Source organism: Acinonyx jubatus, chromosome B3 (assembly GCF_027475565.1).
Source record: "Acinonyx jubatus isolate Ajub_Pintada_27869175 chromosome B3, VMU_Ajub_asm_v1.0, whole genome shotgun sequence".
In the NCBI taxonomy this organism is placed as follows: Eukaryota; Metazoa; Chordata; class Mammalia; order Carnivora; family Felidae; genus Acinonyx; species Acinonyx jubatus.
Window position 1 is genome coordinate 54,353,754 of NC_069386.1, and position 25,038 is coordinate 54,378,791.

At 39.6% G+C, this 25,038-nt stretch overlaps 1 protein-coding gene and 1 long non-coding RNA gene across 3 annotated transcripts in view; one reads left to right on the forward strand and one right to left on the reverse strand.

The window, feature by feature from the left end:
- Window positions 1–25,038, forward strand: part of FBN1 (fibrillin 1) — a 232,223-nt gene that overhangs the window by 182,683 nt on the left and 24,502 nt on the right. For both annotated transcript variants that reach the window (XM_027067205.2, XM_027067206.2), the window contains exons 42-53: window positions 462–620; window positions 3,594–3,665; window positions 7,116–7,241; window positions 10,019–10,141; window positions 13,212–13,337; window positions 15,282–15,398; window positions 16,359–16,487; window positions 17,122–17,241; window positions 19,611–19,736; window positions 23,473–23,622; window positions 23,991–24,056; window positions 24,569–24,685. In XM_027067205.2, the coding sequence (XP_026923006.1) occupies window positions 462–620; window positions 3,594–3,665; window positions 7,116–7,241; window positions 10,019–10,141; window positions 13,212–13,337; window positions 15,282–15,398; window positions 16,359–16,487; window positions 17,122–17,241; window positions 19,611–19,736; window positions 23,473–23,622; window positions 23,991–24,056; window positions 24,569–24,685 (1,431 nt within the window). The remainder of the gene's footprint in view (window positions 1–461; window positions 621–3,593; window positions 3,666–7,115; window positions 7,242–10,018; window positions 10,142–13,211; window positions 13,338–15,281; window positions 15,399–16,358; window positions 16,488–17,121; window positions 17,242–19,610; window positions 19,737–23,472; window positions 23,623–23,990; window positions 24,057–24,568; window positions 24,686–25,038) is intronic.
- LOC128315947 (uncharacterized) lies at window positions 13,641–16,152 on the reverse strand. The gene is made up of 3 exons (XR_008299191.1): window positions 15,235–16,152; window positions 14,273–14,362; window positions 13,641–13,754 (listed from the first exon to the last, which is right to left on the reverse strand). It is a non-coding gene; the product is annotated as an uncharacterized LOC128315947 (long non-coding RNA).

Below are 25,038 nucleotides of genomic sequence, written 5' to 3' on the forward strand. Positions count from 1 at the left end.
TGTGTGGGTGGTTGGGAGTTTTCTTTAAAATGTAATGTTGGAAAATCCCAAACAACAGTTTAATAGTACTTCTTTTGTTTGACTTTGGGTGTATCTTTATACAATTATATTTACAGCACTGACTTACAGTATTAAAACATCATGAGTCGGAAATGAGAAAATTACTGCCAAATAGCAGTGGAGAATTGTTACTAAGAGTCTGGGTGGAGAGTCGTGTAAAGTTTATTAATGCTGCGGCTCCATAATGACTTAGTTCTGTGGCCCCAAATCCCAGGGAATACATTTCTCAAAGTCCCCTTTCTTATAGTGGCAGATGTGGATAGGAAATTGGGTAAGAGCAGGCTGTTCCTGCTCTCATCCAAGTCAAGTTACAATAAAATCCAAAAGAAACATACTCCTTGAGTATCCCCTTAGACATCCGGTGTGCTTTCCCCATGGTATCACCATCCCCTTCCCTCTAGATATGAGAAGAAGTTTGTGCTACAGAAACTATTACGCTGACAACCAGACCTGCGATGGAGAACTTTTGTTCAATATGACCAAGAAGATGTGCTGTTGTTCCTACAACATTGGCCGGGCCTGGAATAAGCCCTGTGAACAGTGTCCCATCCCAAGCACAGGTGAGTTGCACCATTACCAAAAACATAGGTTGATAAGTTACCCATGGATTGTTGAGAGAAATGAGTCTCAGCCAGGCAAGAAAAAAGTCCGTCGTTTATCTTCCTAAGCAAAAAATTAGCTCACAGAGGCAACTGTGTAAGTTCACAGTTGATTCTGGTCCTTCCAGCTGAAAATTGAGTCACAGAACACACTGTCTAATTTGTACACTAGTTCACTCGCCAGACTTACAGACTCAGCATAGAGGGGAGAAACAGAAACACTGTTATCGTTATGGAGTTCACCACGTAACTGAAAGACTAGAAACATTAGGCGAAGCGATATGACAAATAGGTGAACCATATTCCTATTATTCTTACTTATTTATAACTGGTCTTGTTCCAAAAAGAATTTAAGGCAGCCCACAAAGATTTGAATGTAAAATAAAAAGGCCTAAGGCAAATGGCAAACAAGGGTAAGAAACTTGGAGCAAGGAGCGAGGCTAATACGCAAAAATCCAAGCTGGGAATTTCTACACACTTGCCAAAGATGAGCAATAAGTTTGGCTCCAAACTTTCTAGCAGCTCATATAAAAAGGGGGAGATAATCAAGTCTAAGAGTCTCAATGACTATAAAGCAAACTAAACACTAAAGGAAAGTGCAACTCTTCATGGTACTGAGATTGAAGAGAAATTTTTTCTTATATCCTCATAGAGAAAAATCTATGTAATGTTATTTGTTTAAAAACAAAAAAGTCTAACCCATGTCCTTGGAGTAAATGAAGTGAAATGGTGCGTGGTTCTTATACGGTAAATGATGACATCATTTACTAATGTTCTTATTTAGAGTTAAATAAACTGTGATGCAGTTATTGATAGTATTCTGTGGTACCTACTCTGTTCCCCACAGTGATCTGTAAGATACTAAATCTCTTGTCTGGTTCTATCTGATTACATGTGAAACAGAATATTCTTTTTTTTAGTAGAATATACCAGTTCCTCCATTGTTTACTCTAGAAATAATGTATTAATCATCACTTAGAATTACCTATGAGTTATCCACAGTCTGCAAGACGTCTCTCAACCAGGGGTTGGCCAGGTACAGCCTCTGGGCCAAATCTAGCCCACACTAATTTTTGTGTGGCCCAAAGCTGAGAATGGTTTTTACATGTTTTAAAAGGTTGGGGAATATCAAAAGTATAATATGTTATGTCCCGAAAAGTATATGAACTTCAAATTTTCATATCTATAAATAAAATCATATTAGAACACAGCCACACAAATTTTTTTTATATTTTTTTTAACGTTTATTTATTTTTGAGACAGAGAGAGACAGAGCATGAACAGGGGAGGGTCAGAGAGAGGGAGACACAGAATCCGAAACAGGCTCCAGGCTCCAAGCTGTCAGCACAGAGCCTGATGTGGGGCTCGAACTCACGGACCGCGAGGTCGTGACCTGAGCCGAAGTCTGCCACTCAACCGACTGAGCCACCCAGGCGCCCCCACAGCCACACAAATTTGATTACATATTTCCTGTGGCTGCTTTCATAGGATAGTTGAGTAGTTTTAATAGAGACTGCACAGCCTACAAAACCTAAAATATTTACTCTTTAGTCTGTTAAGAAAGAAATTGCTAACCCCTGATCTTCACCAATGGTCTTCAAATCTTTTGATCATACATACCTATCAGTTAAAAAGCAGGGGGGTTACACCTATTTGATGTGTGCATTTCCATGTAAAAATATATGTGTATATATCTCTACATATATTTTTCAACTAGATTGAAAAATGCATTTATTATTGCATTTGTTATTTTCATGAACTGTTCTATTAGAAAATATATACAAAATTAATTTTTTTAATTATATTTTGTGAAGAGAAATGAAAATCTTAGTAGTTTCTTTTTTATCTTGATGGATCATTGTGTGTTCCCCTAGAGACTGTTTTGGAAACCCTTACTAAAGACTTTCATTACTTTCAAAAGTATCTGAGTTAAGAACGTGCATATTTTTTATCTAAAATGCAAGATTTCTTATTCATGTTGAATCTTGGCCAAATCTAGTCATGGCTTTTCATTTAGGTATGTAATCTGCACACATTTTAGAAGTTCCTGAAATATGTCTGGATGACCAGTGTCAGCTGGCATTATATTTGTTAAAAGTAGACAGTCAGATATGAAGGAAGTAAAGCAGTAGAAGAAGAACATGCTACATTTGACCAAACTACTTTCAGAGACATTTTATACTTTTTAGTGGGTTTGACCAATAAGGCAATGACCACCTTGAGCTTAAATTGATACCATGCTATATCAGTTACAGTCGTGATCTGGAATTACAGAACCTCTGAGTTAGAAGGACTGCAGATGACATTTAGTTCATCCTCTGTTATCAACTTTGATGAATTCAGACGAGCAAGAGAAAGATAGAAGTTCGGAGGAGGGAGAGAGAAAGAAGGAAAGAGCTGCACCAAACGAAATCCAGCTCCAAAAACTGAAGTAATGACATAAGTTGGTTGTTTGAACTGAATTAGTCATTAATAGACCTGATGTCAAGAACTTGGCTAGATTTGCTACAGTCTCCCCCCAATCTACTGAGGAAATGATTTTTGTAAGCATTCCTAAAATCCCAGATCCCTTGATGTGAGTGGAAAGAGGCCCTCTTGCCAGTCCCTGGGTTCAGAGCTGAACAACATCCTTCTAGAAACCCAAATTCCTACAGGCAAGCTCATACAAATGCGTGGGCTGTGATGTGGAGACCTCTGGTTCTTCCTCAGTATTACGTCAACATGAGGTCGCTTTTCATTCAGCGTTTACCTTAAGGACAAGGTTACAACATCTGTGGGGATTCTCAGATTTATTTTTTATTTTAAATTCCTCAAGATACAGATAAATATTTTGCAAGATGTTTCCAAAGTAATTTCTTTCGGCCCAGTCATTGCTCTTTGCTGACCCCTATTTTCACTCCTCTCACCCCATCTTTGTTTCATGAATTACTGCAGATGAATTTGCTACACTCTGTGGAAGTCAAAGGCCAGGCTTCGTCATTGACATTTACACCGGCTTACCTGTTGGTGAGTTATGATGCCATTGTTGGAATTTTCTGTGTTTGCCTTTGTGTTTGAAAACAGGAATACACACCCTTATTTTTCTCAGGTTGTTTTTTTTTTTTTCTTAGAAGGAAAAACTAGTGAAACAATGCCATTTAGTTTTATTGAAACACTGATTCTTACTTTGAAACAAACCGCAAACACCCCGTGTCGCTCCACCTAATTGGCGGCAGCATTCGTTGCTCATGATTAAGGGGACTGGAAAGCTTTTCACAAAATTACAATCAAGCTTAGTTAAACCAACCCTAGGCATCAACAAAGGGAGAGATTCTGGGAGTAGGGCCAGTTGACGTTTGCTTTGACTATAATTCCCAATCTTTCCTTCTGACTATGACATGAGTTTAATATGACTTTTCATACCAATCTTTATGTGTGGGTTGTACACATAAAGCACTCTGGGGGTTCCATTTTATCTCACATGGATTCTCCTCAGGTTATCTGCTTTGGGAATTTCAGATGTGCAATAAAAAAAAAAAAAAAAAAGAGGCCACTCCTCTCAGAGGCCCCATCTGGTAACTGGAGCAGAGACCACTGCAGTGCTCGAGATGCTTGTGCAAGATTCCGAAGTCTTGCACAGCATTTGGCCAATGGAGGCAATGCCTTTGTGGTTTAAAAGAAAATAACATAAAAATAGATGGAAAGCTATTGCATTCTCAGAGTTTTTCCCCAGTGTGATTTATATGCATCCTCAGATGCCCGTCTTAAGTCCGAGCAGTTGTGTCTAGTAGCAAACATCACCACTCGCTTTGTTCCACCTTCTTCCTCATAAGTAAACTGAAATCCACATCAGCCTTTCCAATGACCTTGTTTAAGAAAACAAGGGTCTGGTCCAGCAATCAGCCTGGTTCTCTTAGTGCCAAATCCATATGGCTCAACAGTCTAGTCAACGTCCAAAGAAACTTCATGGTTTGGAAAGAAAAACTGCTAAATGACATTGGCATGAAACACCTGGCCCTCGCTGCTTTGTTTTTCCCCTTCCCAAAACAGATCTTTTCATCTCCCTAGAATCTCCGATCCAAAGATAAGTGGTCTTTAATAATAATGACTCTCCACGGACAGACCAGGCATGTCCCCCAGCAAGGCCTGCCCTCCGAGGTTGGCAGCAGGCAAAAGACTGGAAACAGCACCAACGTCGTCTACTAGTTGAGCTGGAGACATCTCAGACATCATCCAGTTCAAACACACTGCTTTACAGTTGAGGGGACAGGGGCCCAGAGAGGGGAAGGGACTCGGCCGAGGTCACCTAGCTAATTAATAACAGAGCTGGGACCCAAATCCAGTCCTGACTCACAGCTTGCTTTGCCTCGAGCTCTTGAAAGCTGGAAATGTGATAGTTAGCAATATACTTAATGTTACCAAATTCCACCATGACAAAATATTTAGATGACTGAGAAACTTTGTTTTATTTGAGCTTTATACTCTCCTTCTGAAAGGTCTTAAGATTGTTGGCATATAGAACCCATTCGTATGGGGTTAAAACTATAGCAAGTTTATTAATCTTGTCTTAAAATATAAACTTCTCCAAGTTGAAGTTCAAATGAAATCCAGACAGGAAAAGAAAATACAATTTTTAATATATCCTTTTGCTATTTTATGCCTAACAATGGCTAGAAATTTGACCCAGTCTATTATTGTTAAACTTGATAATACATCACTTATATTTAAAATAAATGAACGTGGACATAATGTCTCAAATTTTAAATAATAAAAGAATGTCGTCTGAATTATCTTTTTGTTTGCTGATCATTCACTGTTGTGATGTTATTTTGCATAGCCTTTTAAGAACGTGAATGGCAAATATGTGAAAAATCCAAAAACATAATCACCTGCATTCAAAATAGCAATATACTCTAAGTTGTTTTTTTCCATTAAAGAGATTATTTTTCCTTTGAACAAAATCAAACCCTTTAGAAAAGGATCTAAAATAAACCTGTGGTCTGTCAAACTTCTTCAAAGCAGGTTGGCTTTAGAGTATGATTATTCGGAAATCGCGGTGTCTCTTGTAAGCTCCACAACTGTGGCCCTTCTTACGACTTAGGCAAACAGAGTCCTTGCAGAGGCTCCTGACTATCGTATGTAAACGGAAGTGTCTCAACGGCGAGGTAACACAAACCTAGTGGGTTGGAAAGGCCAAAGCTTTACATCCCTTCCCAGTTTCTGAAGCACTTTGTGAAATTCCAAGCAGTGGCGGAAGAGCCCTCCAGGATAACAAGTAATTTGATTGTGGTTTTGTGAAGATTGTTGACTGTGACGTGCAAAAGCCCGAGGGAGGTAGGATAGCCTGTTAGCGGATTCCTCGTGTCAAATCCTGACTCTGCCTTTTATTAGCTTTGTGGTCTTTGGCAAGTTCCTTCTGCTGGTTTGGCCTCAGTTCCATCATCTGCATAGTGACAGTTGTCACAGTACCTGGAGACCATCTCGTAGAGTGGCTGTAATGATTCAGTGAGTAAATCCAGGTTGAATGTTGAGAAATATGCCAGGTACATAGCAAGTGAGACACTACTAACACTCTTACTGTTATTATCCTAGAAGACACTGAATGGTTGGGAGTTGAGAGCAGGTCAGAAAGAGATTGGACCACCAGGCTGGTGAGGAGGTGAGACCTGCCCACAAGGCCACCTCACCAGCTGGCCAGCCCTGCTCTCACAGCCTGCGTTGTGGCTCTGCTGTCACTCCTGCTTGGATCCTGTTTTAATGCTCACCGGTCCCAACTTCGAGATACTGGTTCTTAATTTACCAAATTTTAATTGGTGCTTAACATTGATCAGACGGCATGGTAGGGGCTGGTAACACAGTGGAGTTGTAGCCAGCCCCAGCCCCTGGCCTTAGGAAACCACAGTCTGTGGCTATAGCCCTTCTCGGTGCTGGCCCCCACAGTCAGCATGGGCCTAGCTCACAGCCCCAGACCTAATGTACCTCCTTTTCAAAACCATGTGAAAGAGGAAGGGGATGTTGAAGGGGAATCTGAAAGATCAGAGCTGGCTATGACCATAAGCTCCTCTGTTCTTCACCAGCTCTCCTTTCCCATTCTGGTCAAACACCACCACACACTTTGGGTAGAGTGGCCATTTATTCTCAGCTGTCACTTTATTCTATTCACCCAGTGCGTAGTGCCCAGGGGATACCAAAATGGCGCCTACCTGGTTTGTTTCAGAACAAAACCAAAAAGATACTAAATCCAGATAGACACATGAGTGTCTGAAAGCAGTTTAGTTATTTCAATTTGATATCAACTGATGTCCCCCCTTTCCACTGTCACCACCCCAACACACACATACCCACCAACACACCCACACACCCACACACCCATGCACTTTCTCTTTTTTCATTGTGGACATTATGTAGAACATGGAGTTAGAAGCTGCCGACTCTCAGTGCCGTGCTGTCACTCATGTGTGGCTGCTCTGTTTTCAGATATTGATGAATGCCGGGAGATCCCAGGGGTCTGTGAAAACGGAGTGTGTATCAACATGGTTGGCAGCTTCAGATGTGAATGTCCAGTGGGCTTTTTCTATAATGACAAGTTGTTGGTTTGTGAAGGTAAGTGATGTCACTATATCACGTCCAGGAATGAGCCAACTGACAAGCTACTTACGCACACACACTTGGCCAATTTCACAACATTGGAATTTCAGCAATCCATCAAGCTCTAGCAATAGTGTAGGGCACCATGTGGAACATCATTTTTTCATGGAAAAACTTCCCTAAGTCCCCGTGGAAAAAGCAGGACGTGCACTCCCCAACCCCATCCTATACACAATATATTAGATTTCCCAGCTGATATAAGAACCCTTGAGTTCCTGGGTGTGTCGCATAGATTGCTTTTGTTTCTCATTGCTTAAAAGTGAGCAGGAGTGGTGGGCGGTCATCTTTACTTGAATCTCAAAATTAGTGTTCCCTTCCAAACGGAGCCTGTGCTACTCCCAAGTGAAAACAAGGTTAATGCAAATATTCCAAATGCATGAGAGAATTCCAAATGGCAAGAACAGCAAATTTGATTTTATATGAAGAATGTTGGCATGTGTGCAAGTGGTACTTTTTTCATTTTCACATTACCTCCCCTTACCATGTGCATGTACTGTGATGCCGTGCATTCCTCACAACACTTCATATTCCCCTACATCTGGGGAAGATAGTGTACTTTCACATTTTAGTAAAAGGGACATGGCTGGTTATTAAATATACCATGTGCCCTAGGGTAGCTGGAACAATTGTCTATTTAATACTTAAACTTGGGGCCTCTTGCAGAATTTTTGTTCTTGTCAGAAAGGGTTATTACCCCTTAGAGCATGTATGAGAGCACAATGTCAATATTTTAATGTTAAAAAACCTTTTTTTCCCATAGACTAGGGACAACTTACAGACCATGAGTAAAGTTATGGCCCTAAGCACATGCTTGTTAAATTCTCTTCACCAGGCTTTTAGCTACTATGGCCAGGTGGGCACATGTTACTGCCTCCCGGAGAGGGGTAAATGGGGTGATAGCCGTTCAGAACCTTCCTTAGGAAATAGTCATCTCAGACCTTGGCACTAGCCCCTGTGCTTTGGAAGGCCATCAAGGATAAGGTGTTCCGGAGAGGAAGCATGATGCAGGAGAAAAGAAAGGAGCCCACAGCAGAGGAGCTGATGATGGTAAAGTAGCCTGCCTTCCTCATAGCCAGTCTTCCCCCTTTCATAAATGGCTAGGATGCCTGCCACCTTCTTGGGGCCTCTCTTGTTCTCTTCTATTCGGAGATCCCAAACCCTTAGGCATGGTCACCCATGATGGCCAAGTTAACCCAGACCTTACTGTCCAAATGAGATTGAAAGCCTACAGCTGTACCAATGTAAAACACTTTGCTGTCAGGGTAGTACTCAGTGGATATTGAGATTACAAAGCACTCCAACTTTTGGTGTCCGTCTCACAGAATATCCATTCTCAGGGTGAATGTTTATTCTGGGGTCAGCTGCTTCCCAGCACACTCTTAGCTCTCAGAATCAGAAAATGAAGGTTGATTTAATACATGCCTCCATAACCCTGAAATTGGAATGGATTCCAGAAGTATTTAGGGAATACTCATGCATCTGTTCTCCCCAAATATGCATATAATCCGATGCTCGGCATCTGATGCCTCACAGAAATGCCTGTCTGTGATGCCATTTGGCTTTTCCAATGATTGGCTACCTTCTAGCTTTCTGTACCCTCTTAAGGACCAGGGCAGACCTGCTGGGAGAGTGGTGCTGGTCTTGGTTCCATTGGAACCCAAGGCAGGCATACTTCTGCCCTGTATCTGTTACCCAGAGAGGCACACGCCACCCCACCCCACATTAGGCAGAAACTCCCACTGACTGACAGTAAGTGCTGAGGTTTTCCCGCCACACAAGCATACACCTGTGAGGCACAGGTTGATGTATTTGCCGCCCCCTTGTGGGAACTTCTTGGGCTGAGTCCACTTTTTTGTAAAACCCTAATACTGGTGCTAAGAGCCAGCTCCCATCTGTGTTCCAGGCTATTCCCTTTATTGGACTTAACCTGAGTTAGATTGTTTCATAGGAGCAGGGGCAGGGAACATGTATTTTGCCCCAAGGCATATCCTGGACTATGGAGAACTTTCATAATGTCATGAATTTGAACTATATTAGCTACCTGATTAAAAAAAAAAAAAGGCAAACAACCCCCCTGAGTATAGTCAAAGCTCTGAAGCACAGAGTATCCATTTATTCTTTTCTTTGATAGTGAGAGTTGGGTTGTTGTCAGTAGTTTTATGTGCAGCCTCTCATATTAAGTTTCCTTGATTTGACTGCCATGTGGCAGTAATTTAAGCCGGAGCCCCTACAGCCCTGAAGTGCAAGGCACTGCCTGTGAATCAGGAGCACCAGTATCACTTGCGGGCTTATTGGAAATGCAGAATCTCCAGCCATTCTCCAGACATGCTGAATCAGAATCTGCTTTTCAACAAGATCCCAAGTGATCCCTATGTATACGAAGGCAAAGCAACCCGATGAATCGTAAAACCCTGGGGCTTTGAGCAAATGCAACATTTTCTAGGATATTCAGTTTATACTCTGCCAAGCGCTGGTCCTAGCAGCTGAGTGTATGACTTTTCTTTTATACACAAGCATCATTAGAATCCACATGTGGTCATAAACCAAGTACTTGCATTTACAAAAAATATCAAAAACGTGGAAAAATGAGAAAAGAAGTCTTAAAAGTCTTCCACTATCTGTTCCATGGAACTGATCAAAATAAGAAAATAGAAATCTATTTTAAGTGAGAGCCTTTGTTGACTTGCCCCACATTCTGTCCTCCTTCTAATTAAATTCTCTTCTGCTTGGAGATATTGACGAGTGTCAGAACGGCCCTGTGTGCCAGCGCAATGCCGAGTGCATCAACACCGCGGGCAGCTACCGCTGTGACTGCAAGCCAGGCTACCGCTTCACCTCCACAGGGCAGTGCAACGGTAAGTGGCTCCCCACTGGCTGGGTGGGCCCGCCAGCGTGCCATCTCCAGCAGGCTTCAGACATCTGGATTTTTTTGAGAAGGTTAACTTGAAGAACACCTGAGTTATGGTTTACACTGCTGAGTTCTAGTCACGAGGCCAGCAAAAGAGGAACACTGTTGAAATTTCTAAACCCTTAGAGATGTGATGTTTCCAAAACGAGACATATATCATGTGCATACATAGATTTCAGATTGGCTCATCTGCTGCCCTGCTCTAAACACCCCCTCCCTCAAATACACACACACACACATGCACACAGTCCCCTAACCAGTCCTCAGGGACAGATATTTGTTTTTTTCCTTTCACATGATCCCCCTTAGGGTGGGAGGTTGCCACCATTCCAGCCACACACCCCAATTCTATAGCAAACCTCTCCTGAGCTGAGTTAGATTAACCTGCATGAACAAAAAGAACCAACAGCACGACTTATCCTCCTAAACATCTTACAGAACTGAGGGCAGCAAACATTAACAGCCTTTTATTAGCCATAAGTCACCTACAGTAAAATGAGAAACTGTCCCCTAGAGGTTAGGTTATTTCATGGCTTACTTTTGTCAAGGATGCGGTAAAAGTAAGAAGGATGAGCATGTTAGCACATATGGGTGGTCAAGTTTTAAGTATCTGACGGCATCTTCTAGCCAATGGCACCAAAATTAAAACACCAGTGTTCCAGCCCAGAAGCAAAATTATACCTCAGAATCATTTTCATGTGAGTGAGTAATTGTAAATCATTGTATATTTAGCATGGAGGTCAGGAAGAATGTGTTGTTTTGCTGTGGTTCATTTCCCAAGGAGTTTCCTGGATATTTTATGCATTTGTGAATGAAACAACACAAGGGAACATGGTCAAATTTTCCTTGGATTTCCTTGCCTACCAGCGATTAAGTGGTAGGAAGTGCACCGCTCTCTGTAGGGTATTTTGCATTGTTTTATTAGACCTTGGTGGGAAGAGGGTGTAATAGCAGAACAAAAACTCACTTTGAGAGTCAAGGCTTGTTTTGTTGGGTTTAAAGGAACATGTGCAAGTGTTTAGCATTTTGTCAACAAAGCGGTTGTTACCCATGTATTAAAAAAATAGGACAGGAAAAATGGGGACGTCTCTGATATGAGTCACAATACCCTAGTGTAACTTGGCATTTATAGCATTTCCCTGCATTTTGCTCTTAATTTATATTTCTTTGAAACTGGGCAAAATAATTCCAATCAAAATAAAGAACTGCTGATAATACAGAAGGTGTCGTTTCACACCATTTCACGCTCAGGCAAGAAGTGGGACAAGCTATTTATACATCAAGACAGGGCGTCCAACCATGGCCTGCTAGGGCTTAAGCCCTGCCATATTTTCTTGTAGAACATTAGCACAAATAAAACTCATCCAGCGCTAACCAATGATAAGTGCTATGAATGAGTGTCATTTGTAGCCAAGCTCACTTTTCCTCACTCATTGGAATCCTCAGAAGGGAACGTACTTGAGTTTTGCAATTATTCAGCCTCTAGGGTTGAAGACTTCACTCAGGAATCATCTTCATTTATATCTTTTAAAATCTTTTAAAATGTCTTTTAACAGTTTGCTCCTTTTTAAGTCTGTTTTCTCCAATGGGAATAATCATAACTTACTAGGTTAACAAGCTTTCTAGATAGGCGAGCAATAGTTCCTAAGCTACGGGTATCCCAGTTTCTCCATTAAGATGATATATTCAAGCTCACTTAAGACTTTTAAATTGTATGGTGATTCATCAGCTGTAATGTTCTATAATTGGAAGGAGGTAGTCGTAACAATGGCAGCCTGAGCACAGGAAATAGATGGGATATCTTCTCTTCTGATATGAGCACAACTGCTCTGTGTGGCAAAAAGTGTCCATTTCCGGTTGCTGTCTTCTCAGTAGGCAAGACAGGCCAACAGCAAGTTTGCATTATTTAACTGGAAGCAGGGTGTCACTGTGCTCTACAGAATCTATACTCTAGTTGGCATTCTGGCTGTTTGCTCTCTTTTATGACAGTAGGACAACCAGGATGATACAGGGCTCTTCAGATGACCTGTGCCCTAAACACAGAATTTTGAGAGCTTTAAAAATTAGAGACCTAAGTAGGCATGTAATCACATCATTTGTAGATTCATATAATAAATTCTGCCCCCTTCCCCCCCTCCCCACCCCAGATCATCAGATTTCAGGAGGGCAACAAAGATTCAGTTGATGAGAAATATAATTCAGGGCTTAAAGACTGGTAGAAGCAAGATGACAGGGCATTCCCTTGAATGAATATGAATAAAAAGAAACATCATTAAGATTGTCAAGTGCTAAAAGGAGCCATGTGTAGACATGAAGACTTGGTTAAGATGGAACAAAAAGTTATAGGAGTAAGACAAAACAATGAACTGAAACCTAAACAAAGGACAGTGTGGGTTGTCCATCAAGAAAACCTATCTTAGCAATGGGATTTGTTTGACTTTGATATATATTTCCAAGGGAAGCTATGAAGGGTCCATGACTTGAGACACCAAATCTTGACTAGACAAAATACTTAATTCATTCCACGGTCTGTGATACTGCGTGGGCAAATTATCAAACAGATTATCTCCCGGCTTGGTTTCTTCTTCCCTATTCTACTTCTAATTTTTCTCATCTTTCAGAACATTTTTTTTCATCGCCTCATGTATTGTTAACATACTCTGAATGTGCCCAGTAAAAGAGCATTAGTTTTAACTGATTTTGAGGTAAAAAAAAAAAAAATATATATATATATATATATATCTTTCAGATATATATATATATCTTTCAGAACATTTTTTTTCATCGCCTCATGTATTGTTAACATACTCTGAATGTGCCCAGTAAAAGAGCATTAGTTTTAACTGATTTTGAGGTTAAAAAAAAAATATATTATATATATATAATGCCAGTATCTGTTTTACTGGCTTGGTTTAGAGCTAGGATTAATCCTGAGCGTGATATCTAGAAGTAAGTTACTTAATGCAGTTTTGTCCCCTAACTCTACCTAAGATACTTACGATGCTTTTTATCTACAGATCGCAATGAATGCCAAGAAATCCCCAACATATGCAGCCATGGACAGTGTATTGACACAGTTGGAAGTTTTTATTGCCTTTGCCACACCGGTTTTAAAACAAATGCTGATCAAACCATGTGTTTGGGTGAGTACGTGATTATTTTATTTTTAACTTCTATCCTATCGAAAAATTCATTTGCATCTGAATATATATAAAAATTGATACTAAACCTTCAGTATTAATTTTGCCATTTATAAAATGAAAACACAAGTAGGTGTGTAGCATTAACATCCTTTGGTATTTAATCTTTGGCAATCTGAACACAATAAACCTCTTCCTTGATATTCATTTGGCTGCCAGGTCAGAAAAACTTTTGACTAAAGGAAAAACAAATATATTAAGACAAAAATACTTTTTATTAATGTTAATAGCCTATTATTTTATTAAGTCTATGGGTTTGCCTTATTGGAATAGAGTGCAGCTTTTGAGTGTTTGAATATGAGTATTTTTTGAGAAGGATCCATGGTTTGTACCATATACTCAGAGGCAAATTTGTAGATCCTATAAAGGCAAAAAAAAGACCCCATATTTTTCTAGGGGAAAAGAGCTCAAGATTTTAAATAAATCTCTTCCCTCTTGCTTTCAGTGCTGAGTCAGGATGCTGATTTAGAATAAATTCCAAGTATTAATCAATCACTTTCTCTCTTTTCCTTCCTTTTTATACTTTAAAGCAATATCCATTAAGGATGATTCATGAACATGAATCAGTTTCACAACTGAAAAAAGAAGAATCAATAGAGTAATGTTTAAAGAGCTTACCTTTCACTATAATTGGGTTCATCCATTAGGGAACATTCTTACAAAGTCTTGTCTTCTTCAGAGCAGATGACAAGTTTTATATTAAAGGAGTGAAATCAGCCCTGCTCGTCCCTGGAAGGCTAATCCCTGCATAGCAGTGACACCTGCATCTGATTTATCTGGAACCCTCTACCGAAGAACCTGCCCTACAGAAAAATGTCGCTAGTTTGGCTAAAAATGAATCAAAGCAGCAGCCCTTGATTGCTGGCAGGGTGAATCACGTGGATGCAGTCTTCAACCACAGACACACACATACTGGATCACTTTGGGGTCAGCAATAGCTTTCTGGTTTAGGATCACCGATAACTTATCTTCATGTCCAAAATTTGAAAGGAAAGGAAATTGTAACTCTAAACACTGCCTTTGGCTAACCTGAGGTGTTGTCTTCCAGTCCCAGAGCCTCCTCCCCTTTGCCCTCGCCCCCCTCCTTCTGCCTCACTCCTGCAATACCAGCAATATCAACTCTCTTCTGTTTTGATTCTTTATTTCCTCCTTAATATAATGTACACCTGCTCTATAAGAAAGACGTTAGCTGTTGTGGCACAATGCTCAGACATAAAAGATGCCCAAACAGCTTTACAGAGTAGTCAAAGAGAAAAGTCACAGACCAATAAAAAGACAAATAATAACACAAGAATGTATCAGAAGAGGTATCACATTGGGATACTTTAGAAGAGTGAGTTTAGGCACCAGTAGTGGGAGTGATCATAGGTCTTTAGGAGTGGACTGGGAAGAAGGAAAAGGTGTCTAAAATATCAGGTGAGTTAGAAAGCTCATTTATTTTGTTGCTGATTTCAGGGTAATGTCAGGTGACTCACTGCTTTTTGGTAAACTAGAGTGAGAATCTTAAAGGCTGAAGTTTGCCAAAGGTGGCAGCAAATCAAGACCCAGATGCGCTCAGAATTTTCCAAGTGAAAATATTTGAGAAAAGTGGCAAGGGTGGAGAATTCTAGAAGTAAATAGAGTAAAATAGTTCTTGTCCAGTTCTCATGTCCTTAGCTTGCCTCCTTTCACATGCCAGCCCAGGAGACGGTTTATTCCCAAGGTTTAGGTCCTCGGCTCTTGTTGGTTGCTCATGGGGAGCGGCCACTGCTGGATCCAATACCAACATCAAGAAGTTCTTAGCCTACACCTGATGCTTTGTGAACCTCACCATGCCCTTTAATCCCAGGCAACCACTCACCTCTTCTGTTAACGACCACGTTTCTCTACGGCCTTTGTTCCTACTAGACATAAATGAGTGTGAGCGAGACGCCTGTGGGAATGGAACTTGCCGCAACACGATCGGTTCCTTCAACTGCCGCTGCAACCACGGTTTCATCCTCTCCCACAACAACGACTGTATAGGTGCGTATGCAAATCAGCGCCTCACATAGGAAGTGCGTTTAATATATGCTCTTCGTAATTAGCAGCCTCTCCAGGGAGCGATTTTGTTTTCTGAAATATATGCCCTCTTATGTGGCAACAATTCGTTAAAGGATTTGTCAAAATAAGGTGCTAATTAAATGTCAACTAGAGTAATGACTGCCATGACTTTTATGTAAGTGCTCATCAGCAGCTATAATTTTATATACACTGTGCTGTGAATTAAATACATTTTTAAATGAATTGATTACATCTTAAAACACATAAAAGTGATACTTTGTATGGAAATTACATAATTCAGGAATAACATGGACCCATTTGTCTCAATGTTGCGCTATAGACTCTCTTAAAATAAGTCAGTTATTGGGGGGGCACGCCTGGCTGGCTCAGTCAGAAGAGCCTGAGAATCTTGATGGTGGGGTTGTGAGTTCCAGCCTCATGTGGGATGTAGAAATTACAAAAATAAATAAAACTTTTAAAAAGTCAATTATTAAATCTATAAAATCCTCCTTATAAAACATGCTATGTTATTTATAAGTGAGAATAATGATCCAAATTTTGTATTGTTGCTAAAGGCTAATTTTATATACTTCTAATTATGAGAATAATTAATAATACCATCAGCTGTATTGTGTGTTAGTAATTCAGTTTTAGCTTTTAAAAATGAAACCTAAAGGAAGATCAAGGTGAAACTCATATAAAGTTCTAATATAAATTATCAATCTGTAATTAATAGAACAGCGTAGTCTTGTTAGGTTTTAATAGGTGAGTAAAGCCAGGTGTATTGTTACAAACTAGATATTTATTGGAATTTTTCATGTTTGGCTGAGCCAGCAAAAGCCTCTGAAATTTCAAATAAGTATTTTTCCCTTTAAAGGTTTTGATCATTGCTGGAATTATGACATTTTCTTTGGAATATATCAAAGGGTATTTTTTTGGCAGATGTTGATGAATGTGCAACTGGAAATGGGAACCTTTGCAGAAATGGCCAGTGCATCAATACAGTGGGGTCCTTCCAGTGTCAGTGCAATGAAGGCTATGAGGTGGCTCCAGATGGAAGGACCTGTGTGGGTGAGTGCTGCCTCAGAATTTCAGAAAGAGATTCCAAAGTATGTTCTCCGAGACCAAAGAATCCTGCAGTCTCTGTCAACATCCTTCCTTCAGAAGGCTGGAGAGAAAAAAAAAATCAGAGCGGAATTACACCAATCCTACCTGTTGACTGTGTGTGTGTGTGTGTGTGTGTGTGTGTGTGTGTGTGTGTGTGATATCTATAACACACTTCCCTATTATGTTTTAAAATTAAGTTATTGTAATTACAGAGAATAGTTAAATTGTTAAATTTCACAGAAAGCTAAATTGTTCCATAAACAATTGTCATTTGCTTTCTTATATTTATTTTCTTTAAAACAGCTTTGAAGAAATCTCTTCTATAATCTTTTGGGTGCTCTCAAAAATCTTCATACCCATTAACTTTTCACAAGCTACATTTTTCTGGAAATATTTAATTTGTGATAAGTCACATAAAATATAGTTGTTCTGCACACTTCTGAAAGCTGATAAAGCTTCTTTTTATTGAGTCATTAATTTTTCTCCATATTAGTTTTATGTATTTCTTTGATTTGATTCCAGTTTCTTGGAAATTTAGTTGCTTGATGGAAATCATGCCAGTGGGAACCTCTTCTTTCTTTCTCCCTTTTCTTTGCAGATATCAACGAATGTCTTCTAGAACCTGGAAAATGTGCACCAGGCACCTGTCAAAACTTGGATGGGTCCTACAGGTGCATTTGTCCACCTGGGTACAGTCTACAGAATGACAAGTGTGAAGGTAGGAGGGAGAGGGCTATCCATGTTTGGAAGTGAGCAGTATTGGTTACTGCACTGGCATTCTCAAAGTCCATTTTTGTGATGGTGTGCTGGTGTCTTCATTTTGCACTTTATCAAAAAAAAAATCCAAGAGCAAAGGGTGTGGCTTATATTCTCACACTCAGCTGATGAGGCAGGAACATCTAATTCTCATGCTGATATCTGATGACACTGTTTTGCTCTGTGCCTATGAGTGCTCATATGACCCTGACTCTTTTCCAGGGTGCTTTTAGGCATCTTGTAAAACACCCTGGTTTTCATGTTTTTAAGTATCAGTAGGTTGCAACTAAAAATAGCTTCATGATTTCAGCTAAAATCTTTAAGTGACCACATTCAAGGTTGGATGATTATGGCTATATAATTTATCTACGTTGTTTGACCTATACAGCAGTGGAAATGTGTTACTACAAATAAATTCTCAGCAAATTTTATAGTACTGCATTCTTCAATTCATATGTCATTGAATTAAATGAAGGGCATTAATTGCTAGAACTTCATAAATAACTGGGCTAAAAGGATTTTTAAGAAGTCACCTAGTTCATGCTCCCAAGTTTAAATAGGTCTGTATCTCATCCATAATGAGTAAGAATTTTCTCCATTTCTCGAGACACTTTTAATATCATGGAGAAATTGTATCATATACCCAGTTTACATCATAGTCAAGTGATAATATTCTAAATGGAAACAAATTATGCCTAAATGCAAATTATTATGTGTTATTTTACTTTCACTAAATAAAGATCAACTACTCCATGATTAATGCAAAACTCCCCTAAGATGAACAGAATGGAAATGTATAGAAAGAAAAATGACTTCCCAAATACTTAGTAATGTACCCATTCCACCATCTTTTTCCCTATCCTTATGAAGTCATCACCTACAGGTTAATTTCTACTATAAGAGAAAGAATCCTATTGACAATGACAAAAACAACAACCAAAAGAAATACTCGAGCATTTTTACAAAAGTTGGCTTTTCTTTTAAGAAACGGTTGGATGTGAGAGTAGTGGGAACATGGGAATGGAGTCATTCAGTCAGCAGCAGCTCAGATTCATTGATATATCACAAGCAATGCGATGTAATTAATTATAAAGGCAATGTAATAACATAGAGTGATGAAGAGACTGGTTTTTCACTGAACAGGAAGATCATGACTTTGAGCTGCACATTTTGAGAATACCTATTGTGTGGTATTTACAATATTAAGTCAAGATAATGGAATTAATTTCCCAACTTCCCCTTAGTGGGACCTCATGGGAAGGAACTTGTATAATAGGAATACATTCTGATGTAGGTGTAGAACTCTTTGCACAAATGCAAAAATAAAGAGCCCCATGATATAAAAGATACATGTTTTGTTGGGGAAAAAAGTATCAATAAAAATAGCATGGCTCAGAATCAAGACTTACCTCTATTTTACTACAAATTCCAGCTGAAAGTCAGGGGAAAAGATGGGTAAGTCTGTTGGAAAGAGTGGCCACACTTTTCCCAAACATGGGATGATCATGTAATTCATTGACCAAACCAAGACAGTTTTAAGGAGGGGTCTGTTAATAACAAGGCCAGGACAACAGGCATAACTAGGACTTTCCTAGGAAAACCAGAGCATATAGTTACCCAAGCTATTCAAACATCACTGTAGACCACCTTTAATCAACCCTTCCTAGTGCTAAGGTATGTTAATATGCTAAAGGAAGTATGTCACAATTATAAGTGCATCAACTTCCTGTCATCTATATGACAAAAGAAAAACTATAGCCTATACAAGAAAGACATTTGTGTTTTGAGAAAAATTAATCTGCAAATGAAAAGGACCTCATCTTCTGTGGTATCTTTAATTTATACTTTACATAATTATTGTCATGAGTGTTAGTATTCTTGTTAAATTCATAGTTTTCCTAATAGCATGGAGTATTGGGAAAAGCACTGTGAATGGATGGAGGGAATAAGTGTTTAGTTCAAAGGTCTAGATCTCTCACTGACTCATTGTCAACACAATTAAAATTGTGTTGTGGTGACTCTGGAGTTTCTTGCTTCTTTTCTAGCTTAGGGTGGTAGGAAATTACCTTTTCTAATTGGCCAGGAAACTCAGTCTGGGTAAGGGATATTTCTTAATGTATCCCTTAGAAGGCACTTGCAGATTCCATTTTTACAATAAGAACTTTCAAGATTAATTTTTAAAAAGATATCACAGCCTAGAGGTCCACTCAGCATGATGATACAGGAAAAATCCTTATTGGAAGAGTTGTACTTTGTACTTCCACACTTTGCATTTGGTATCTGATGATGTCTCCATTGTGTTTTGGCTTTGACACATGTTAATTCTTTTAGATATTGATGAGTGTGTTGAAGAGCCAGAAATTTGTGCCTTGGGCACATGCAGTAACACTGAAGGCAGCTTCAAATGTCTGTGTCCAGATGGATTCTCCTTGTCCTCCACTGGAAGAAGGTGCCAAGGTAACTGCCTTTGAAGGCTTTAGACTTTCATTACTCTGTGTTTATTTGTTGTGGTTTCACTTTCTTAAACATGGCAAAGCTTTCTTTGTGAAAGAGAAGATGGAGAGCTTTCATTCACTCAGAGGTCTAATGATTACCATATGTCAGAAAGTTCATTTTTACTTTTAAAGTTGAAAACTCATCCATCAAGTTATGGTTGCTTGTACAACAACTGCCCTGGCACTTGAACCTGTCTCTCCTTCTAAGAACACGGATGCTGATAGGTCACTCAGTGGGGGATCAGCCATGAGCCACTGAATACTGCAAAGCCTGGGGGAAGTTCAGCTACATGGTCTCTGCCTCAGAAGAGGTGACTTTGCATAAATGTGGCCCAGACTCTAGACTTTCAGTCCAAAAAATGCAGATTAATCCACGTGCTTTCAGGATATAGTGCCCATCCCTCATATCACAAGTTTTCTAAGAAAACAAACTTGAACTGACCAGGATTCTTGCTGGGACATCATCTGTTTTCAGGAGTAATATTTGTGAACTTAAAAAAAGGAAGCCTGAACTTAAGCATAACACAGGATATTATATTTTATCTCAGAAAACTGTTTAGCTCGTAGTAAAAAATGCAATGGTGTGTGTCTATCCATTTATACATACTAGTTTAATGAATTTAGAACAAAAAGCCCCATGTACACTTATTTCTCCCCTCCACCTCAGGATTTTGTTGTTGTTTGTTCTTTTATTGTTCAGGTTTTTCTTCTTGGTTATTTTGTTATGTTTTGCTTCCATATTACTAAACAAGAGGTAAGGGGTATCATTTCAGATTCCAAAAATTGGGTTTTGGTCTCAGCTTCGCCCTCTGTAGCCTAAACAAGTCATTGGATCTTTGGGACGCTCAATTTCCTCATTTTAAACAACCATAATAATACCCGGCCAACCAATCGTACTAAATACGTAACAAAGTTTTGTTAGTTTCTGAGTCTTTCATGGACTCTTGATGAACTTTTCACCTTTCAACTAGCCCTTTTGTTAGCCAATATTTAGACGTGTGAAGGGGGAATTGAGACTTCTCTGATTTGATCTCATAGGTGGCTGTCAGAAGCCCACATGGATTTCAGGCTTGTGGGTGGGGTGATAGTTGATTCAAGCAGATATTCTGTTATGGTACAGACCAGCCAGATAAATTCTAAGTCCTACTCCCTTGTTTTTGTGTGCCTTTGGCTTGGCCCAAGTTTGGAAAGAAAGCAGTGAGAAACCAGGTGTGAATCTGCCGATGTGGCAGGCCAGAGGAAACTCATAGGCTATTAATTCAATTTGCACTGGCCTGTCACAGAGGAGGCTAACGCTGCAGGAAGAATCAGCCCAGCTGTGAGCAGCCTTGCCACATGCTCAGCTCCAAGAGGCAGAGCCAGACTTGAGGAATGCAAGCAGGGAAAGTGACTTTTGTAGTTCTGATGAAATTTCAAAGGTCATTAAGGGCTCTTTGCAGATGGACTGGTAAACAGGCATCCTAGTGAGTCCTAGTTAAAGTGTGTGGGCAAGCATAGCTCTCTTTCCCAATGTAAGGCACCTTTGATTAATAAACCAAATCTAGAGAATCACCAAAAGCAGATGTAAATCTCCCACAGGACACAAATTTTGCTGAAGCCAGGGAGTTAAGAGCTGGGTTTTACTTGTAAGATGACAAATTAGGAGTCAGGCTTCTATTGCCCATGAAATGAGAAAATTCCACAGAGCAACAGATAATGTTTTTGAAGGAACAATTGTGATAAGACTCAGGTCAACAGATCTTGGCACTTGAAGGCCACAGATATAAAGGGACCACTCCCACTTAACAAAGTTCACTTTACAGTTTGAGCTTCAACTTCGTGTGTTTGAGCCCGCGTAATGGCGAGGTTTTTCTCTTTTTCTGGAGGTGGGATGGTAAAGTGATGCTGGAGAGACAGGGCTGACTTATGGATTTATTTAATTTATTTAATTCATTTGTTTAATGATAAATGAAAAGAAATATCTAGGTTTAACAGAAACATTTTAAGGTGGAAGACAACAGAGACAATTAAGTTTTAATATATTCATTGAGACATTTTTGTGAATAGTCACTAAATGATACCTTAAGACAGTTGTAGGTATAAATAATAAACACGAAACATTGTATGTGACAATGAACTTGAAGAATAAAGTGAATCAAAAGGTGTCATTAGAGAAACTATATTCGTTAAATCTTGAAACTTCTCAGCAAAGCGAATATTTGGAGGGCAGGCATGTCTCAGGGCAAAGTCTGGCTTTTAGTGCTCTTGATCTTCAGAAGATTCACTGAAAGATACCTCTTAGGTCTAGCTGTAACCAATCTGGAGGTGGAGTAAAAATTAGCGAGAAACTGTATCTGGAAGAGTTGGTTGAAGAAGTTCACTGGGGAGGCCAACTGAATTAGACTTACCAAAGCCTGGTATATATGTTTGATTGATTGATATTTTTACTTTAATTCATGAAAATTTTTCTGATACGATCTTTGGCAACTCAATTATTCTTACACTGTCTCCTTTGTCATGAAATAAAAGCTGAAATTGTCTTAACAGAAATGCATAGGTGGCTGTTAATAATATGCTGCCTGGGGTTGAAAAACAGTGACAGGAGAGAGCATACCTGATCACACATAAAGAATTGGCAGTTCCTCAAAATGGATATGAAAGCGTTTCCTTAAAACCTGCAGATTTTAGCCTCCATGTAACTAGAGGGGAGTCTATAAAGCTTTGGATGTCAAATTTGAGGGGACACACTCCAGGCTTCTGGATGAGCTCACTTTTTAGAGCCACCCAATTTGCTCTATAAGAAATGGAAAAGTCAGTTTCCAAAATTATGTCAAGCAATGCTGGAGAAGTTTGTAGCAACTAGATCCCATCTTCCATGTTGGAGTCACCAAAAAATAACCGATATTAAAGAAATGTATTCTTTGAAAGAAAAATTATTCTCCCTCCTATCTACCCATCTCCCTGCCCTCCTCTTCACCGTCCCTCTCTGTTGAGCTAAACAACCTTCTGTATCGTATGTGTGTGTGTGTGTGTGTGTGTGTGTGTGTGTGTGTGTGTGTATAAAATCTGCAGAAAGCCCCACATGGTGTTTTGTAAATAGCAACTACATCAGTAGCTGCTTCAGTGAATGATCATTATTGTCGTATTTGTGCCGGTCCACAAAATTGCCACATCTTTATTTGTTCTGTGCTTGGAATCAGGGGTTTTATTTTGGTTTATTTGGTTTTATTTTGGCTGAGGGGACCCAGAATAAACAACCTGGTGTGAGAGCATAGTAAGTACCAGAACTGGGAGGCCTACCTTAATTTAGTATGCTCACTAAATATTACCCAAAACACATGTAAGCACATCTGTCAATGGAGGGGTCTTGTGAATTATTCCACTTCTTAATGTCCCCACCTGGAAGTCACTGATGATGTCAGCTTTGAAATGTGATAGTGTTGGAGTTTGTTATTCACATCAAGTTATTTTGGAAAATTGGCTAAAATGAGAAATAACAAAGTGAAAGTCGCATGGATGTACTCATCAGATCTCACTACAAAGGTTACCTATGACTTTAAAAATCTGAGCTCAATTACTGTTATAGTCACTTACGTTATGGAGTATTACTATTGTAATGAAAAGAACAATTTAACAAGATGGATTGTTTCTCATTCACTATTATACAGTAACAATGTAGTAGGAAAGCATCTAAAGGGTCTCCTGGATTTATGCTGCAGATTTGCGAATGAGCTACTGTTATGCGAAGTTTGAAGGAGGAAAATGTTCATCACCCAAATCCCGAAATCACTCCAAACAGGAATGCTGCTGTGCCTTGAAGGGAGAAGGTTGGGGTGATCCCTGTGAGCTGTGCCCCACTGAACCTGATGGTATGTCTACCATCTGCACTTCTCTTTTGGCTATTCATACGGCAGCCTGGCTGTGAAATGAGAAATACTGGGTGTAGCCCTTCAGGAAAATAAGACAATTTAGTTTAACTGTAAGTCTACCCAAAATATTCATTAAGATGATTTTAACTCAAGAGCTGGGTAGTTGTTTCCTTCTGAAATGTGCTATGAATCAGGGCAAGTGGTAGGCACTGGGAGCCTTGTTCACTTGCTCTGATACCTGGGCTTTTCTCGTTCGGTTGTTTCCTGATACATGCAGCCTGTGGCAATCTGGCCATCACTCACTGCTTCGGGAACAGCCTGTAGCTAGTTGCAATTTGTCTACTAACGAGCGTTCATCTCTACCACAGAGGCCTTCCGCCAGATCTGTCCCTATGGAAGCGGCATCATTGTGGGGCCTGATGATTCAGCAGTTGGTAAGTGGCCTGCACTGGATTCTCAGCATTTTTTAATATTCTTAACCAGCCTCTTCCCTGCCCTTTCTCTAGCTGTTCTTTTTTCTCCACATTTATCTTGGGAAATAAAGCTCTAATTTTTGTCTTTTGATTTAGATACCAATTGTATTATTGTATTATATGGTAACATGATATTGCAATATTAGATATTTCATTGGTTAGACAGTGAAATGATTATAATTTACCTTTGTGTTCAGAAAAAGGTACCTTGGGGGTGCCTGGGTGGCTCAGTCAGTTAGGCCTCCAACTCTTGATTTCAGCTCAGGTCATGATCTCATGGTTTGTAAGTTAGCCTTGCATCGGGCTCTGTGCTGATAGCACGGAGCCTGCTTGGGATTCTCTGGCTCCCTCTCTCTCTGCCCCTTCCCTGATCTTGCGCTCTCTCTCAAAAATAAAATAAACAAACATTAAAAGAAAAAAAAGAAAAGAAAAAGGTACCTTGTTATTCACTTTTTTTTAATCCTTTACTTAAGATATGGATGAGTGCAAAGAACCAGATGTCTGTAAACATGGGCAGTGCATCAATACGGATGGCTCCTATCGCTGCGAGTGTCCCTTTGGTTACATCCTGGAAGGGAATGAATGTGTAGGTGAGTAATAAATCGGTTTCTTCCATAAGGATTTTACAAATTAGAAATTACGCCAGTTAGCATTCCTGCTAGGAAGAATAAGTACCAAGATTGGGACAGAAATAGGTTTTGTCCATTCATTCATGCAGCATTCATCTAGCAATACTAGCTAAGTACCCCATGTGTCCAGCACTGTGCTAGGCTCTATGGCTACAGCAGTGACCCAAGCCAACATGGTCCTTCCTTATAGTCTAATGGGGAAGACACTGGACACATCTGAAGAGATAGTTGGAAAGGAAAACATTATAACGTATTTTTTTAATTTAAAAAAGATTGTTGATGATCATAATTGTATTCTCTCAATATGTAAAATA